This window comes from Centruroides sculpturatus, unplaced genomic scaffold (assembly GCF_000671375.1).
Source record: "Centruroides sculpturatus isolate CEXI.00-Female unplaced genomic scaffold, Cexi_2.0 scaffold1690, whole genome shotgun sequence".
Lineage (NCBI taxonomy): Eukaryota > Metazoa > Arthropoda > Arachnida > Scorpiones > Buthidae > Centruroides > Centruroides sculpturatus.
Genome location: NW_019386089.1, coordinates 122,763 through 143,655, shown reverse-complemented (window position 1 = coordinate 143,655; position 20,893 = coordinate 122,763). Strand labels below are relative to the sequence as shown.

Sequence of the window (20,893 nt, the reverse complement as noted above, 5' to 3'; positions counted from 1 at the left end):
TCTTATTAATAAGATGTAATAATTATACTTTTAACGTATATTGTAACATCGGTAATTGTCACCATTCTGTGTCTTGTATGTCATCCAATTGATAAGGGCCAGTAAGGCCAAAATGCAATTTGGTTAAGTTAATTAAATAAGCTGGGTGTGTAATAAGCCTGTTCATTAGTCTTAGTAATTAAATAATACAGACAAGAAGCATTTTAATACATGGAATAAGGTGTTTATGTAACTAGAACCATAGATTTTTCATTAGATATTATCTTTTAAAAATTGTTCAAAAATCTTACCAGTTAGCTTTAATTACCTCTTTATTCTTCATTTTGATTTTGATTTGTATATGAATGTGATTGAAAGTAAACTAAAATGATATCTATTATGGTAAAACTAATTAGAAATTTTATAAAAATTGATCTGAAATGTTTTAAGATAAATTTGAAATTTTGAATAATTTTCAAATGTCAGATTAATTGGAATTATTGTAAATTTATTGTAAAACGGTTTTTACTTTTTGGATTTTTTTTTTTATAAAACTCATCCCTCCCCTCAAAATTAAGCTTTTTGCCATTTTATAATACTTATCACATTTTAAAAAAAAAATTTATAACAGATGGCACCATCAAAATTTTAAATGTTGCCGGGAAAGTTGAGTAACCCATTGCTGACTTATTTTATGTAAGTAATATTAATATTGTAATATTTTATATTTTTCAATCTTAGTAAATGATCAGAATTCTTTCAGATCAACGTTTCAGAAGTTACTTAAGTACTCTGAATTTCAGTTATAACATTTCAATTATTGCTATGAATTAAGAAAAACAATGTAAAATGAATCAATTACAGCATGAAAATTATTACAAATTTTAAAAACTTGGATTTATTTCATAAATATTCAGAAATTAATTTATAATTACATAAATTATTCAAAGAAGGAATTAATTTATTAAAATTCATTCTTAGAATCATGGTCATTGCATGTCGGACAAATACATATTTTCAAATTGACACAGCGACTACATAATTATCTACATTATTAAATAGTTTCTTTCACTAGCGTATTTTATAAATAAAATATCTTACAATGAACTGCATAGCAGTCAAAATAGACATATCCATTTATTGCACGTTCACAAAACATCACTAGAAAGGAGAATAAATCTGAATTGAGTCTTATCAAAATCACGAAACGATACTGTACACAGATTTTTTTTTTATGAATTACGTGAAGAGAAGATTGCATGTTATGATAGTCATCGAATGCAATAGGGTAATACAAAGACTTAATAGATGCAATGATGGAAAATTTTGTTTCGCCCCTCCATGCCACACTGATTGTTCTGGAGCATATTGCGATTTTGTACTCTTTGGGGATATACGTGGAGACCTAAAAATATAAGTGGGAGCGTATATTATCTAATTAAAGTACAATTTTATTTTTAATTTGAGAATAATTACATTCATGAATCATTCATTTAACGTTTGGTCTAGATGTCATGCAATAACACACCAAAAAAAACCAGTTTAGGAAATCAAGATGTACGATTGCACGCTCACCTTGTGCTGTACTCATCTAGACGAACCCAAAGATCGTTAAATCTCGGATGAGAATTTAAAGATGGAGAACGAGTCGCCTTAAGTAGAATAACAGAATCGTGTTTAATCCTCTGTTTGGCGTCTTTAGTTGGAGTACTGGAGCGGTTCTTTTTATATTTTTTCCAACTACTGCAAATAAATCATAATAGAATTGTTATTGATTATCGAAACCACTTTTTCAAACACGATAATGAATTAAATTCGATTTAAAATATTTTGCATAATATTTATTCATATTTACTGATGCTAATTGGTTTGCGTGACGTTTTCTATTTAGTCTAAGCTACCGTATAATTATTTAAGGGCCATTAAAATACTACAAAAACAAAGTAATCGTTTAAGGCCATTTACCGCTTAAATTTTGATATATCAGAATAATATAACTCGCTTATTTGATCTGTATGTGCTCTTATCTTTAACGTTTATACAATGATAATGGTCAAGTGTTTACATCGGCTTCCAAGTCTGTTTGGATTTCTCCTTATCAAAGTATCCGACTGTCACTTTTATCGGTTTTAATCTTTCCGATTTGTTTAGTTCTACCCAACATCTTTCTTTTTTGCAATTTGTAAAACGTACCCACTTATTAATATTCTTGTAATTATGATACGGAATCTGCAAGAGAAAACAATTTAAAAAATAAATCTCTGTTAACGAGATTGTTAATGACCAAGTGTAGCACCGCAAAACTGAAGAAAACAGTCCATATGCACCTTTATCGCTGTTGTTCAGGATCTACAATTTGTCTGCAACGTAATTATTAAATTACATACCTGCAGGGTTTTATAACGAGACGTGATAGCTTACTGTCACGTTTTTCGGTAATTCGTGATTTTTCTTTACGCAGGAAAAAAAAAATCTTTGTGAAGTTTTCTTTTACAAATGTACCGACTTGCGAGTTACCCAGCATTAAAAAAAAAAGAAAAGTTAATAATCTCATTTCCTTGCATTTATATTGTAATTAGTGTAAATAAAATTGTATTTGTTCTTTCCTTCAGTCTATTTTAAGAATGATTCTTTCTATTGTAAGTGTTGTTGACCAAAATGATTTAAAGTAAAGACTCACCCACGCAACTTTCTCGTTGAAGGAACGTGTACAACTTGATAACCAGCTTCCTTAACAAAATCAAGTATTGTATCGTTTCCTAAAAAATGCCCTGAAAGAATAAAAATACAGATATCACAAGATTGATTTATAAAATTTCTATTGTCTAGTTCAGTAGAAATTATTCACTGAGTTACACAGTCTGTTAAATTTAACAAATTCATGTATGGGTTAATCAAAAATAGTAAATTTATAGGTTAAATCTTAACGAGAATATCCAAAAATAATGTTTTAATCGTTCTCAAAACAGTTAAAAAAAAAATATATATATAATATAGTAGACCAAAAAGAAAATATCCAGTATGACATCCTTAATGAGAACGGATTACCAACAAATTCTAGTTCGCAATCTTGTCCAACAAGGCTCTGAAAGAAGATTACAGAAGAGGATTTCTAATTAGGGACAGAACTTTAGCCAACTTTCGCATCACACTAACGACTTTCCTGTTGTCAACAAGTTTCCACCCCAAACTCAAGATGATGTTTTCCAGCACGTGTAAGAGTGGATTGACTCATAACTTGTTTATAAGGCAGAATTTCTAGGAGTACATTTCGCTTCCCTTTTCTCTAAACTGTTTCCTAAGTGAAGAGAGATCAAATGGAATTCCAATATCTTGTACGGAATTCGACTTGGGTGGCAAGTGACTAAACCGAAATTGGTTCCTATTTTAACTAGGAGAAGTGATAAATGAGTGTACACAGTCGGTTCCTTTGACCAGTGTATTGAATTTCTTTCAAGTAATTTTTATTTAAAATATATATATATATTTNAAAAAAAAGTATGTTTTTAATATAAACGAAATTTATAAAGAATCGGTAGTTTATTTAGTTTAGAAGGAAACGACCAATTAAACATCAATGGAGCGAATCCTAATAAACATTAAGAGGCTGGTTAATGTCGTAAAACAGTTCCAATTAACATACTAGGTTAAAGAGAAACAAACAATTCACAGCATGTGATAAATTATTACAGTGCTTCCGACAAGTAGTAGTATTTTTTTTTTTAAGGAATATCTAGAAACCCACCTGCACCAAAAGCAAAAAAGTAGCTTGTATCCGGATAGGTATTAAGCAACTGGACTACGCGATCTCCCATTCTTTTATTTCGCTTGTATATGAGTTCCTCTCGGAAATACCGGTCAATATTCCTGGCGACAGCAACTTCCTGCGAAGTCATAGTTGTACTGTTTAAGTGGGGCACTTGAGTCGAATCTTGACTGAATACCACGGAGTTAAGATCTCCGCAATTATAATGCTTAATCAGATCGTCTGTTGTATAGAATGCTTGAATATCTCCAGATCTTATACTTTCCTGTTGATAGAGTGTTTGATTCAAAGCGAATAAAACCTGAATAGAAAAAAAAGAATTGGTACGTTTTAGATCCTTATTTTCATATACAGATAAATACGCAATACATTAAGATTTATAATAGATAATTAAATATTATTTATACAGATTAAGATGATAATGTTTCATCTTTATTTATGTAAACTGATGTGGCGTAAAAGATAAAATCGGAAAAGGAAACAATGAATAAATGTCTCAATTCCATAAAATAGCTTTAATCTATTAAAATGGAACATCTAAATAATCGATAATGACGTCACTATGTGTGTGTGTGTGTGTGTGTGTGCTTAATAGGCTTCATTTCCGGTTCCTGTCATCGTGTCATTTCCGAAATGACGTCATTCGATACAAAGGATCATCATCTGCTTCATTTCCATCATTGTTTTCGAATATTTCCAAGTCATAAAACGTTTATTCTATGCCGTATGGTGGATATTTGCATATGAATCGCGTTTAGATAAGATTTTTAGCACTTTTACTTGGAAATAGAGAGTAAAATAGATTAGCCCCTGTAAAAAGGTTGTTGCGCTTCTCATTCCCGTTAACGGAAAAGCCCTCTTACAGACAAAGATGGAAAATATTTTAAAAATTATTTTAAACGTTTCAATAAACTTTTATAACACATATATAATGTAATTTCCATTTAAATTAAATTTTAAAATAGGATAAGAATACTTAACTTTATAATACGAAATTTTAAGTAAAGAATGTTTTTTAAAAAAAAAAAAAAAAAAGCTATAAAAGCATGGATGTTCTGCCTAATCAGTTTGGAACTATCAGTTAATCTTTGTACAGTCAGCATAAAATGAGTAAAAATGCCTTGTTTAACTTGGTTTTCGATCAGAATGATCTTTAGAAAATCATACATTTTATTTATCCATGAATGTCAAGTAAAACTTTAAAAAAAAAAAAACCTATTAGTTAATGTAAAACTGAACTTAAATTTATTTTGATTCATCTATTTTACATTATTTTTCTAGTTAAAGAAAGCTATGAGTCAGTTGTTTTAAATGTTTATTTTTATTTTTATATACGCTCGACTTTAGACTATGAACGGTACGATGTTCTTCAGTTTAGTAATTTTAAAAATAATTTATAAATCAATCCTGGACAGTATTTATCCGTAATAAATCATTCCAAATGATTATAATTGATAAAATATTTACATAAAAATAAAATTACCTGAGTAAAATCCAAACCATTTAATGGTACGCATTGTTCTTCAACTTTTTCAACGGCTCCTGTACCTTTATTCATCCTCTCGGCTTCTTGAGCCAAATATAGATCTAAAACAGGTATGCCACGCGATTTGACATCACTTTCTGTTAAAGAATTGACCATCAACATTACCCAGATGGGCCTCTTTCTTTCCCAATTTCCCGTGATGGCATTGAAGAGATAATCAGCATATAAACCTCTTCCCCTTTGATCCGCCGTCATCCATGAAGGTAACATTCCTTTCACGTAATCCAAGTGGCGTTTCAATCTTCTATAAAGATCTTCCGGTAACACATCAACTAAATTTTTTCCCTGAGGCAACATTTGACAATTGGACAAAGTCGAGATAGTTTTTGGATCTATCAAATCTAGTTCGAAGTATATGGTATCGCTCGATTCGAAAGCTACTTTGACGTTTTCGGGTATATAATCCCAAACTCGAGTATACGGAACGTGAATTGTGCCGAAGAAATACGATGGAGGATCCTTCTTTACCATCCAAAGAAATGACATATATTCTTCACTCTGTAAAACAATAAATAAGTTGACTGAAACGGCCNAAAAAGGTAAAAAGAAAGCATTGCTAGAATAGGAGGGAGGAGGAAAAACAATTGAATTGCAAAAATAAAGGAGTCTATTCACAAAAAGTTGACTATATTACAACTGAAGCGGCGTATTAAATGAAAATCATGAATAAAATCAACAGAGATTATTAGAATATATTATTTAAAAAAAAGTAAGAATGGTTGAAATAGCGTAAATTTACTTCTTTGTTTCGGTTGATAATGGAATAGAGAAATAAAAAAAATCAAAATAAAAATGGCTTTATTTTAGAAATAAAAATAAACAGAAATAAGTTGAAGTAAAATTTTAATATTAAGTTTAAATGGAATGAAATGAATACATCATAAAGGGAAAATTATATGAAATATACTGAAATTACTATATTAGAGAAATAAAAATAATTGAATAGACTATAAAATAAGTTATAAGAATAAAATCAGACGAAAGAAGTTACTGCTTTAGAAAAATTCTTTCAAAAATGAATGTTGAAAAACAATAATGTAAAGGTTAGATATATTGAACTTTATACTGCATACCATTTGAAATATATATATATATATATAGTAAGTTAATTAAAATATATAAATATAAGTTAATAACAGAATACTTGATGCAGAAAATAATAAATAAAAGAAGGAAAGAAATAGATTAAGTGAAGAATAGAGGGAAAAAAACAGTAAAGTGTAAGAAATAACAGGAAAACTTTATAAGGAAAGCATTTTTTAACTGTATGAGGTCATGTTACGCTTTGAGAGTGCCGTTCTTTTCTTAATTTTGGTAATATAAATATATTTTATTGAATTTTTTTTTTTGTTTTAAACTTTTATAAGCGGGTTAACCTCGAAATTGAAACCGAAATTGTGATTCGAGTATTGCCTCGATTAGTCTTTCACTATACTGTATATAAATACAGTTTTTTTTTTTTCTTTTTTTTTCTTTGGCATTCATCGAAAACTATAAATTTTCTTTTGACAGTTGTTTCATTTCAATTCTTTTTCAGGAAATCTCCTCCGGGTTCAAAGTTCAAATTCCTAAAACAAGATTTTTTAAAATAAGATTCATTAATTCGTGACCTCATTACTGTTACACGAATTTCTCTTTTATGTTTTGGTCTATAGTAAAAAAAAAAAAAATTTCTATTAAGCTAACGTGTCATTAAAAGAAAATTAAAGCTTGTTTTGCATTGTAATCTAAATTGTGTTTTTAACTTTTGACAAATCGATTGAAACGATTCAGACTTTGTTACTAAATCAAAACTTCCCACAAAGGAACGAAATGGTCTCCTTTATCGTCCTTATCAATACATCATAAATAATATAGAGACTGACAGCTAAGATTCTCACATCAATCACAAAATTACAGTAGAAAAGAAGGAGGAATGAAGTTCGTTCATCTCTCTAAAGACTCTGACCAATCTCGGATGACTCTTTTACTGTTTCTGACAGAATTCTGGTAATGGGCCAAAAATCTGAAAATTCTTACTGTTTGAAAACTGGAACGACAAGATTAACGATAAAACCTGATCCAAGTATTTATAAAACAAAGTTTTTTTGGTAAAAAAAAAAGACAAAAAGTTTACTGTATTTTACATACAATCATATGTTATCACTGAATATATAATATATATATATATATAAAAGTTTCAGGGTAATATCGATAGTTTACAGAAGACATTTCTATGAACTCTATTTAAGGGGAGCAAAAGTCCCTCTCCTCTAATTTGGCACTCCCTTAAATACAAAGAGTGCTTTCAGAGGTGCGAATCACATGAGAGAAAATGGCCCAATTTCCCCTTTCGGAAATTTCGGTGTTAAAGCTCATAAACATTTTGAAATGAATAGGAAAAAAAAGTAATAATAATAATAATAATAATAATAATAATTGTCCTAAATTGTATTAATAGTTAAATTATGCTAATAAATTTTAATACTAGTTATAAAGTGAGCATCACTTAGTATTTGAATTTATGAATAAATTTAGTTAAATAATTATGGACGAATTTGCACCTAAGCTAAACAATTAAGACCTGGATTTATGAGTTTATAACTTAGGGCCTTAGGGCCTCACATTTTTACATGTGCCATTATTTAAGTGGAGGAGAGAGGCCTGTTATGTGTTACAGCATAGGGCCACAAGTCAAAGTCTACCGATTCGACTGTAATAAGTTGTAATTATTAATAAGTTTTGTTATATTTTTATACGAAAATATGGAAAGAATATTATTAATTGGGAAATTCTCTATTAATGTGAATAGTAATTACAGGTAAGAACTTTTAATTTAAAATAAAATTAAATTAACAAAATAAAAAAAAAACAGTATTAATTTAATTAGAAATTCTGTTTAAAATGGCGATAAGAATTTTATATAAAAAAATAAAAAGGAAAAAAGGGGATGAAGGGCAAATCGTTTCTAACGAGTCGCAATGTAAAAGGAACTAATAAACACCTCGTTTTTTCCGATAGAAAAACGCTAAATTACGAGTTTAAACAAAGTCAAAGATCAAATAGCAAGACTAACAACGACTAGTCGGGATATAACGAGTCTTATTTATTATCGTGGGAACTGGCTTTTCATGTTCGTTTCGCATACAGATCATTCGCTGCATAATGCTCTTTATTTACAATTGTGTAAAGTTTTTCTCTTTCACTCGTTACTTCTCTATTGACTTAACAAAAGACGAAAACGTAAATGACAAATTGAAGCACTTTCGTATTAAAACTCGACTCAACACAGCACGCACGCACGCACGCACGCACGTCAAGCACAAATTGCTCGGAAAATGTCTGAAGTCTACGAGTTTAATTAAGATAAATCGATGAATTAACTGTGTTAAATGACGTATTAACTAGTTTTAATTAGTACGATAAGTTCGGAAGTATATCAAACTCGTTAGATTCTACTTTCCTCTCCTCATTTTGCATCGTAAAAAAACTGTATAAATAAATAAATTCGATAAAAATTAAGACGGTAACGGGGTTTACATTAGTGGTCTGACAGACGTTAGACTTTTTTCTGAATAGATGTGTAAAAAAATAAAATAAATTAATAGTTATAGTGTGAGAAAAAGGTAAAAAGAAAGCATTGCTAGAATAGGAGGGAGGAGGAAAAACAATTGAATTGCAAAAATAAAGGAGTCTATTCACAAAAAGTTGACTATATTACAACTGAAGCGGCGTATTAAATGAAAATCATGAATAAAATCAACAGAGATTATTAGAATATATTATTTAAAAAAAAGTAAGAATGGTTGAAATAGCGTAAATTTACTTCTTTGTTTCGGTTGATAATGGAATAGAGAAATAAAAAAAATCAAAATAAAAATGGCTTTATTTTAGAAATAAAAATAAACAGAAATAAGTTGAAGTAAAATTTTAATATTAAGTTTAAATGGAATGAAATGAATACATCATAAAGGGAAAATTATATGAAATATACTGAAATTACTATATTAGAGAAATAAAAATAATTGAATAGACTATAAAATAAGTTATAAGAATAAAATCAGACGAAAGAAGTTACTGCTTTAGAAAAATTCTTTCAAAAATGAATGTTGAAAAACAATAATGTAAAGGTTAGATATATTGAACTTTATACTGCATACCATTTGAAATATATATATATATATATAGTAAGTTAATTAAAATATATAAATATAAGTTAATAACAGAATACTTGATGCAGAAAATAATAAATAAAAGAAGGAAAGAAATAGATTAAGTGAAGAATAGAGGGAAAAAAACAGTAAAGTGTAAGAAATAACAGGAAAACTTTATAAGGAAAGCATTTTTTAACTGTATGAGGTCATGTTACGCTTTGAGAGTGCCGTTCTTTTCTTAATTTTGGTAATATAAATATATTTTATTGAATTTTTTTTTTTGTTTTAAACTTTTATAAGCGGGTTAACCTCGAAATTGAAACCGAAATTGTGATTCGAGTATTGCCTCGATTAGTCTTTCACTATACTGTATATAAATACAGTTTTTTTTTTTTCTTTTTTTTTCTTTGGCATTCATCGAAAACTATAAATTTTCTTTTGACAGTTGTTTCATTTCAATTCTTTTTCAGGAAATCTCCTCCGGGTTCAAAGTTCAAATTCCTAAAACAAGATTTTTTAAAATAAGATTCATTAATTCGTGACCTCATTACTGTTACACGAATTTCTCTTTTATGTTTTGGTCTATAGTAAAAAAAAAAAAAATTTCTATTAAGCTAACGTGTCATTAAAAGAAAATTAAAGCTTGTTTTGCATTGTAATCTAAATTGTGTTTTTAACTTTTGACAAATCGATTGAAAAGATTCAGACTTTGTTACTAAATCAAAACTTCCCACAAAGGAACGAAATGGTCTCCTTTATCGTCCTTATCAATACATCATAAATAATATAGAGACTGACAGCTAAGATTCTCACATCAATCACAAAATTACAGTAGAAAAGAAGGAGGAATGAAGTTCGTTCATCTCTCTAAAGACTCTGACCAATCTCGGATGACTCTTTTACTGTTTCTGACAGAATTCTGGTAATGGGCCAAAAATCTGAAAATTCTTACTGTTTGAAAACTGGAACGACAAGATTAACGATAAAACCTGATCCAAGTATTTATAAAACAAAGTTTTTTTGGTAAAAAAAAAAGACAAAAAGTTTACTGTATTTTACATACAATCATATGTTATCACTGAATATATAATATATATATATATATAAAAGTTTCAGGGTAATATCGATAGTTTACAGAAGACATTTCTATGAACTCTATTTAAGGGGAGCAAAAGTCCCTCTCCTCTAATTTGGCACTCCCTTAAATACAAAGAGTGCTTTCAGAGGTGCGAATCACATGAGAGAAAATGGCCCAATTTCCCCTTTCGGAAATTTCGGTGTTAAAGCTCATAAACATTTTGAAATGAATAGGAAAAAAAAGTAATAATAATAATAATGGAGAGAATGCAATGAAGAGTTATCAGAATATTTGTTTACGTCGGCACCTCTTAGATCAACATGTGTGCACATTATTTGAACTGCCGCTTCGGCAAAAGTCCTTGTGGAGACAGCTTTCTGCCACCCAAACCAGAAGTCGGCGCCTTTCTTTAAGCACGTGCACCGATCTACCCCTCCAAGGCATCGAGCAAGTAGGTTAGTTCAGTGATTGTATCTCTTATAAGGTTGTTGGATGTAGGAGAGCAGGAGCGGCAGCAGCAGCAGCAGAAGCAGCAGCACTTACTTACCTTTGAATTGTCACAAAATGACGGCCTCCTAAATCTCTTCGATGACACCTCATCCAATAATATCTACAGTAATATGTATATTATATAAATAATGCGAACGAAACTTAATTTTATATGGTATATTATTTGTAAATGATCTTACCATTATAGATAGAATAAAAGTGAGTAAAGATGCATATAATCCAATGGCCATTATGGTAGACCTCTCCCATAGAGAGAGTCTTTCCAGCAAACACTTAACAAGACCATAGTTAAAGCCAACTCAACCAACTTTAGACATTCAGTTGTACACAGCCGTCAAAACTTAGTCAACGTCTTGACACACCTCGTTTCCTATTGGTCGATAGATGAACCAATCGTCTAACCAGATAGTGGAGCACGTGGTTATGGGATTTTGCCAATAACTCAAAGTGGGATTAGCCCTTTTAGGAACTACAAATGAGAATTTTATTGTATGTACGTATATAAAGACTATATATATATATATTATCATTCCGTAATCCCATTTTATTACAGAAACAATGCTTCGTAACAATAAAAGATATCAGGGAAAATGTCTTTAGTAGGGTAGTAGTAAAAAAAAAATGCAAATTTGGTAGCCTACAACCGATCGTTAATGAACGTTGACTGGTTTATACGTAGGGAGGGAGTTTAATGATTAAACAATGTCGAGTGTTAAGACACCCCTCTTCGTGCTCTTTTATCGCTGATAATATTTGACGTACATCTCCTAAAAGTTTACAAGATTTAAAACTGAACAATTTACTAGATGACATAATGGATTATCAGATCGACTAGAGCTTTTAAAAATGCATTAAAAGTGCATTTTTAGAAAATTTAAAAGCGAAAAAGAATTATTTAACAGTAATTTATGGTTAAGAGGTTTGTACAAGAGTCATATCAAGCTTAAACTGTCAATAGGATACTCAGAAAGAAGAAGAAGAAAAAAAAGAAATAAGGTTAATTTATTATTATTTTGTCTGTGTCTTTAAAATTTATTTTTATTTATATTCGTTATCAGCTTTGGACTGTTTTAAAAAATATGAAAACAGAAACTTGTTCGAAAAATCATGTCTTCTTTTTCATTGATGCTGCAGTAAGTAACCCTTCGGGGAAAAAGGAGGGGAGAAACACAAAGGTATGTTGTTTTATCTTTCTTTGGTGCAGGTCATTTCGCTCGGATAGAGAAGGAAAAACCGTAAGAGATTCACAAAAACTTGTTTTCCTAGGATGATTTTTCCTCAAAAAAAGTCGAATTCTTATCTTGCTTCTGTGAGGGAAAATCGATTTTCGAACTTTAAAAAACATTTATTTATTTATTTATTTATTTTTACATTGATCGAATATATCGAATAATATTCAATAGATATTGATTCGTACGTGCTACTTCGGTTGATTTTTCTATAGTAACAGATACTTGTATTAAAAAAATAACGTTTGGCTTTTCTTGTCTCTCTGTTTAGGTAGCTCGCGGGAGATCGTATTTACAAGGCGTATGTCAGACAACCGATAACATAAAGAGGAAAAAGTGACTTGTAGCTGGCAAAGGAACCGCTTCAAAAATAAATAAATATAAAAAAAAAACAAGAGAAACACTTTTACCTCCTTTAAGTAGTAGTCGAGTCTTTGCTTAGTTGTAACACGCGAATCGTGTACTAAGGGGGATACTCGAATTACTTTCTATAATTTTGTTTATAAACTAAGCGAGATCCAACTCGGACTTGTATAAATATGACTTTTCTAACGATTGACAAGTTGGAATTTATTCTAGATTACGTGGTTTATATGTAGATAAGAAATTCGGTAATTGAATATTCAATTCTGTATCTCTTCAACCTCGAATTAATTATATTAAAGTCGATTAACGAATTTCTAATTATGAAACGAGTTGTGTAACACGCAATTCAGAACAAAAGCGAGAGTGCAAACGGAAGGAACAGTACGAAACTCATTAAGTCCCCTTCGGAGTAAATTTATTGACTGACGTATTTAAACAGTAGCCCCCATAGATGCAGTCGATGGATGTGACTCATTCTTGGCCAAACTAGAATTGTCAGCAGTTAATAAAATTTCCCAATGGAATAGACGATGAATGAAGATTGTTTATGGCCTACTTGATTATTTTACAACTCCTTTAGTAAATGCTATTAGCGACTTTCCAAGTGTCTCTTCAAAATTAAGTCTCACTCATTCACAGAATAAATATTCATTCGTTGGCTGACGTTAAGCAATAATCAATCGAAAGGCCAACCTTCATCTTTTTTTAAACAGTGGAGTGGTTGTAGAGCCACTAAATTTATTTTCTTCTTTCTAGGACTGTCTCACTATTATTTTTTTTAAAGATATGGAACAATAACCGTTAGCGCAACAGAAGAAATAGAGTGATTAAGTTCTTTTTTTCCATTACAGAGAAGATTTACACGAATATACACTAGATCCAAACACTTTCCTTTTTTTTAAAGAAAGAAAAGAAAAAGTTCTATAGTATTTGGTTCTAGAAATGCCCAGAAAATGACTAAGAAGTGTTGTAATTTAACAATAATTGTTGTTTATAAATAGAAAAACAAAGGATCTAAAATATTTACTGTGTTCTTATTACGTAGATTTAAAGAAAGAATGTCAAAAATTTTAATTAAATTACTTTATAATCATTATTTTCTTAGAAATAAATTCTTTATAATCGTAAAAACAATATATAAGTTTTATATATATATATTACATTTCGGCTCATTATAGTGTTATATAAATTTAAAAAATTCATTCAAATTAAAATTCGAAATGAATTTATTACTTGAAAATCAATTATTTTAATTTGTTAAAAATTAAATTTTTTTTTTAAAATTTACTACAACAATATTTATTTAAAAAGTTCGGGGTAATTAATTGTGATAATGATACCGTATAAATTATAAAAAAACAACAAAAAATAATTTTAAATTCTAAAAAAATAAATCGATATTAAATTGTAATAATGGATTTTTAGTGCTCGTAAAAATTTCTTTTCTATCTCGGGAACTTCCAAATTATTTAAAAATAAAATAATGGAGAGTAATTAAAGAAGAGATAATGATAAAAATGGGGGGGGGGAATGTCTGAATATTAAATCATAATAATCTTATAATCGTTCATAAAATTTACTTCGTGTCTCCATCACGTCTCTATTTATAATGTAGACCTATAAAAAAGTGTGGATAATTAATTGTCCTTTTTCTATTGCAGTGTTAATGCTTTCGAGATGGGGGGAATCCTGTAAATGCTTAAGACATTAAGGCGAATTTTACTTAAGAAATATTAAAGTTATGTAAAATGTAGATCATCCTTATTGTTTAGTTAAAATTCAAACATTTCCTGGTTTTTCGAATGTATACATTTAAAAAAAAATATATATATATATATATATGATTATAAACAACCCTTAGACTTTTCAATAATAAATTCAGAAAACAACAAAAGAGAATTTTTCATTCAGCATCTAGTACGAGGTTTAATCGTCGAAGTAAGCAATATCTACTTGTACTTTGCCTCGTTTAATGGTGATGGATGACTTAACAGAGAATTCAACCCCAAAGGGGAAAAGCAAAGGCTCCGCCTTTCAATTCTTTCCGCTCTATAGTTTGGTTGTTACTTTTTCGTGACTTTGTACAAGCTCGTTTGTGACCAAGGTGGTCTACAAACTGAGGAAAGGCGGCATTTTATAAGCTAACAACCTCGATAAGAAACAGATTTTAATCCTAAATAAGTCTCTTTTTTCTTTCTTTCTCTCTCTCTCTCTCTCTCTTTTCCCACTTTTTTTTTATACTCCAAATCCCTTTTGTTTCTGTTGCGTAAGTTCGGCGCGTATGAAATTATGAAGTAGTAAAGAGAATAATTGATTAAAATTATTGTTAGACCAATCGGATGTCTTTCGTCTATCAGGTTTTTCATCGGGACAACTTTTTGTTGTAGATGAGAATTGTAGGCATGTGAATGAATTTTTACAGTAGAATTAAATCGTCGGATACCACGCTATTTTTATCTCTGCATCTTAACGTTTGTTAGCACCACCGTTCGGTTGATTTTTCTATAGTAACAGATACTTGTATTAAAAAAATAGCGTTTGGCTTTTCTTGCCTCTCTGTTTAGGTAGCTCGCGGGAGATCGTATTTACAAGGCGTATGTCAGACAACCGATAACATAAAGAGGAAAAAGTGACTTGTAGCTGGCAANAGACCAATCGGATGTCTTTCGTCTATCAGGTTTTTCATCGGGACAACTTTTTGTTGTAGATGAGAATTGTAGGCATGTGAATGAATTTTTACAGTAGAATTAAATCGTCGGATACCACGCTATTTTTATCTCTGCATCTTAACGTTTGTTAGCACCACCGATGACACTATACGTGGGCCTATATATAGGTATATAAAGACAAAAGTTGATGTGGTACTTGAACCCGGACCTTTATGTCATTTGACAATTTATTATTCTTTTTTTTTTTTTTTAATTAAAATTTTTATGAGGTTCCATAATACTGGAAATTAGTATACTCGTTTACGTTGAACAAATATGTAGCTATTTGCTTATCGTTAAGTATTCTCAGCATACTTTTAGGTGATCTAAACATATTGCTAGATAGTTAAATAGGTCTATAATATATAATTAAGTTATCTCTAGCACATTATTAAGTATTTTATGATTCCGCACGCATTCATAGAATCCTAATTTATAATAAGGGCTGTAAGGCACGTTAATCATCTTAAAAGATTCTAATCATATTATTTTGTATCTTAATCATAAAAGTATGTTCTTTATAAATATCATTTGGTCTTAAGTCTGCACGTATCTGGAGTCGTAATCGTAAGATTAGGCTTTAATTGTTTCACGTATTAAAAACCTTCAACTCTACGCTTAAACTTAATTATATATACAGGCTTTAAAAAATATTCTTTAGCTCTTATATATATTACCAAATATCTTAAATAATAAAGAAGATTTTAAATATTGACTTAAGAAAACTTTGAGCTTCTGTATTTATAGAAGGACGAATCTTTAGAGGGATTGTAATGTCTTGTTTAATTTAAACACGTGAATTTGTATCCAGAAAGCTGGATCATTTCCAACTTTTATTCAATCAAAAATAAAAATAACTTAATAAAAATATGCGAATTAATAACAAAAAACAAACAAAAACAAAATTAAATTGAAATGTAGACAAAATAATTCTCTTATCCTCTTGTAACTGGATTCATAAAATCTTTATTTTATTTTTTTTTTTTTAGAATTATTCTACAATATACAGGTTTTATCATATATACTGAATATAAACATCTTTAAAGGTTATATATATTTATGGAGAGACGTCCTATGAGATGTTATCATATGATACATAGACCTATGGATTTAGTTGTCTTATGCATAAAGATGAAGCTAGTTATGTGCATTGCTGAAAATCAACATAAACATAAATCATACCTCTGATTTTAATAATAATAATAAAAAAAAAGATATATGTATATATTTTTTATAATAATAATAAAAAAATCTCTTAGATAAATAAAAAATAAGCAGAAACGAGATGATATTTTTCAGATATTGATATAAGTTACGAGATGTTGGATTCTATATAAAGAAACCGTTCGGAGATTAGGAGATATGTAACAAAACACGTTCGAGAGGAGCAAAAATAAACAATCTGGAGTTATATGGGAAGAGGGGGAGAAAAAAAAGAAAGAAAGATGAAAGTTCGAAAGTTGGTTTGACTGACAACCTATCTCCTTTGATCAAGAAGCGGAAGAACAGAAGATTTCGGTAAATCTAAAATATTAAACTGACCCGAACATAACTAGATCTAATGATTGATTAGTTTTAGTCTGGCACAAGGCCAGATAGGTACGTAATGTTGTTCCTTCCTCCACTTACTTTTCTGTTCGTCAAACAAACTTAAAAGCTTAAAAAAAAAAAAAAACATATTTTAAGAGATTTATAAATTATAAAAATTAATTAATTTTTCATATATCGAGATAAAATGGGATAAATGCGGCAATAGTAAAGTTTTGATGTTGAAGATGCACTAATGGAATGATATTATGGACTTTTTTTTAAATTTATTTACAGTATTAATAATTAACGAACTTTTTCCATTATTATTATTAATACGAGGTTATTATATGTAATCTAAATCATCATTTAATATTTTAGAAGTATTGAGAAACATAGATATATTACTTATTAATTCAAGAAAGTTTTATAGCCTAATTGTTATTAGATTGCTGTAATCTTTCTAATATAAAATATACTTTTTGATAGCAACAGATAGGTGCAAACAGATATTGTCAATAAAGAGTTTAGCGATTGGGTGTGCCTTCATATGTAATATTAGGTCATATATCTTAGGATAATCACCTATCCACAAGAGAGACGGAGAGATTTATTGAAGATATAAAGATAATTTAAAATAGCATCTTATGAAATTTGATAATTTTCATAAACTCTTAACATATTCCCTTAAAGATTTAAAATTCCGATCGATAAATCGATAAATGATAAAGTAAGAGAAGCGGTGGATCCATCAAGATATTAAGTTTTGTATGTTTAACGCCCGAAAAGTACAGATTTCGAAAAATGACTCCACCCAAAAAATGGATTGTTCATTTTTTTAGCGATTGTTTAAAGATATCTTTGGGTCAAGTTTGGGAGATGAGAAAGAGTTTTAAAAGTCATCAACCTCTTTGCCTTGACCTTTTCAACGAAGTAAATCGAGATAAAAACGAATTAAAAACAAATTTATAGAAATTCTTCTTATAAAAAAAAATTACATAACAAATGAACTCAAAATTGAATAGAATTGATTAAGTTTAGAATTATTATCTCGTGTAATAACTTGAAAATATCGTACAATACATCAAATTTCATGTTTTAGGTTAAGTCAATGTCTCACTCATAAAATAGGCTATATATAAAGTATATTAAAATTAAATTAAGCATTTTAAATGTCATATAAATCTTAAAATTTTATATGTTTTATAATAGGCTGTAATTAATTAAATTATACAACGTGAACCAAAACTCTTCGAAGGTTTCTTTCTCTGTAACATTTTCTTTTTTTAATTAATTTTGTATATTTTCTTTCATAGAAATAAAACATAATAGTTTAATATATGAAAGTTATCTATCGTTTGTAATTTATTTTATAAAAAAAAAACAATAAAAATTTTTAATATATTTACAAAAAATATATTTTATTTAACCGTTTCTTAAATTTATATACCATAAAATTAGACTTTAATTAAATTTTAACTTAAAAAAAAAAACAAATAGTTTAACACCGTTTGAAATTTAGTAAAACTCTCAAATAAATTTGTAAAGAATTTAATATTTTAATTTAAGATTTTCTTGTTAAAACGTAAGAAAATTCACGCTTTAATCAAAAAGTAATTAATAATTTGTGGTTTTTATACAGTTAATAAAAAACGAGGTGCAATAGATAAGGAGCCGCAGATAGATTTATGTCTCTTCGTGACGAACGTCTTTAAGTAAATAGACTTTTGCAACTAAAGCTATAAATTAAAAAAAAAAAAAAAGATGAAGAAGAAGAAACTATAATTCAAGCATAAGTAAAATTTTAAATCTAATTAAGTCATTAATATTTATTAATAAAAATTATGATTTATAATGGCTAACTATGTTACGAATTTTCTGTTTTTACTAAACTCTAAATTATACTAAAATAACTATTATTATTATTTTTTTTTTTTAAGGCAGTAAATTACGAGAAAAATGTGAAAAATATACAGACAACACACGAAAATTAAAATAAAATAAAAATAAAATAAAACGGGGAAAAATGGCTTCAATTTATGGTAATTATAAACTCTAATGGTACCAGCATTCTTCTATAGTAAACGTTTTAGACATGCCACATAATCGTGATGCGTGCATTAATCTTTGTTTCTAAGAAAAACTATTTCTAGTCTTTACCTCGAGTACAAAATATAAACAAATTCTTCGACAATTCTGTTCGTTTTCGAAACAAATTCTCCTTTGTTAATCGACACCAAGTTATAAAATGTCATATTAGACCAACCATTAAAGTTGTGTAGTTTTTTTTTTTATGTTATTAATGAAACCCGATGAACGTGAGTGCTTTTATCGCAGATTAAATAGGTTTGTATAAATCATTTATTAAATATCTTCCGCGAACAACGAAAAAAAAATTGCAGGTAAATGAAATTTCAGAAGCACGTACGTTGTAAAGAATGTAAATTGTCAATGCATGGCTATTGTGCAGGATAGTAAGAGGAAGAGCAAGCTGATTTGTCATCGCAGGAGAACAGGAAGTTGGGCTTAACGTGGATCAAACTGTATTTTTGTCATCGGTAGGGATGTCACGTGAAAGAATTTGCGGCCTCAACACATTCCTTGTTGTCAGAAATGTTTGGCACTGCCTGTCGAATTCTCCGAAGTCGAACACCTTTACAAATAAATCGAACTTTCACCTCTTCTCGATAATCTCCGTCATTAACTAGTTTCAAATTTCTCTTCTCCTCCAATAGATTTTTTTTTTTTCCCTCCTCCACTTTTTCTTATTCTACTATAAATACAGCATCGTAATTGATGTCACAAAAGAATAATAATAATAATAATAATAATTTATTAGATTAAGATGTTAATATTCCGGTTTGAATGATAACCAATGAGGTTGAGTACGGATTCGATTTCCTAATTACGTATTATTATTTTTTTTTCAATCACGTGTATCAATTTTCCGATAATTTCAAATAATTCTCTTAGGTTTTAACATAAATTTCTCAAAGATTTTGCTGAAGAAAGCATTAAAATTATGAAGTAAATGTATATGAAATTCGGAAATCGAACCCGCACTTATCTTTATTTTATTTAATTAAATGTTGTATATAAGAAAATATATATTTAAAATAGATAAAAAAAATAATAAATTTTAGCTTAAGAATTTTATATTTAAGAAAAATTCGCCTATTAAAATCTGTAAAAAAAAAAGAGGGAGAAATGGCTATTTTTTTATTATTATTATTATTTCATAAATGTTAGAAAAAGTCGAGTAACTTTATCTTTCATGGATCTATCCTGAAATAGCAAACTTTCAATAGTTGTTTTTTTCTTATATTTTTATAACCTATTGTTATTTATGTCTTAAAAATGTATTGTTCGGAAATATTTTTATTGTTATATTCTTTAAGATTCTTACTATAATAAAATTTCATATAACTTTTATAGTTTAATATCTGCTGAAAAGTTTGATTGTTCGAAATATCAACAAGCTTTTATTACTTTTATGAAACTTTCAACGATTAAAAANAATGTATAATTTTTTTAAAATATTTATTAAATTAAATTTGATAAACTTGAAATTATTTAAAATAATTAATTAATTTACGAAAATAAATTTTTTAAATTTTAGTATAAAAAATTTTAAAAATCTGTTTCCACACTTCCATCTGGTGACGATTATTTGAAGTTTTTTTTTTATATAAATACATATATATATATTTTTTTTATTTTGTACGAAATGAGAATTATTATTTTTTAAATTTTATTATTATTAATACGTGGTTATTGTGACGCTATGGTTATTTTCGTATAATCAAATGTGTAAAAATGTACACAGTATAGTAAAGTTCGGGAATATTTGTCAGAAACGTCATAAAAGCCGCGCCGATGTCGCAAAAGGAACAGAAATCGCGTGGTTGGTTGTAAACAAACTAGCTGTAGAGATCATAGGTCAGTGTTCCCACTGTGACCCCAACAGGACAGCGGTGAGTAATGTTATCCTTTTCCTCCATTCACCGCTCGGTGTGTGGGTGGCAAAAAAGGCCCCTCAGGTGGTCAGTGT

General features: G+C 28.8%; 1 protein-coding gene and 1 long non-coding RNA gene across 2 annotated transcripts; both read right to left on the bottom strand.

Moving 5' to 3' along the window:
* Positions 1 to 876: 876 nt before the first annotated feature.
* On the bottom strand, positions 877 to 11,340 carry LOC111613525 (metalloprotease TIKI1-like). Its single transcript, XM_023354868.1, has 7 exons — positions 11,192 to 11,340; positions 11,050 to 11,112; positions 5,229 to 5,789; positions 3,725 to 4,046; positions 2,660 to 2,750; positions 1,555 to 1,722; positions 877 to 1,384 (listed from the first exon to the last, which is right to left on the bottom strand). The coding sequence occupies exons 1-7, from the start codon at positions 11,240 to 11,242 to the stop codon at positions 1,219 to 1,221; spliced, it is 1,422 nt and encodes a 473-aa protein (XP_023210636.1). The 5' UTR covers positions 11,243 to 11,340; the 3' UTR covers positions 877 to 1,218.
* Positions 11,341 to 18,436: 7,096 nt separating this feature from the next.
* On the bottom strand, positions 18,437 to 20,234 carry LOC111613523. The gene is made up of 3 exons (XR_002754780.1): positions 20,107 to 20,234; positions 19,271 to 19,615; positions 18,437 to 18,581 (listed from the first exon to the last, which is right to left on the bottom strand). It is a non-coding gene; the product is annotated as an uncharacterized LOC111613523 (long non-coding RNA).
* Positions 20,235 to 20,893: the final 659 nt, after the last annotated feature.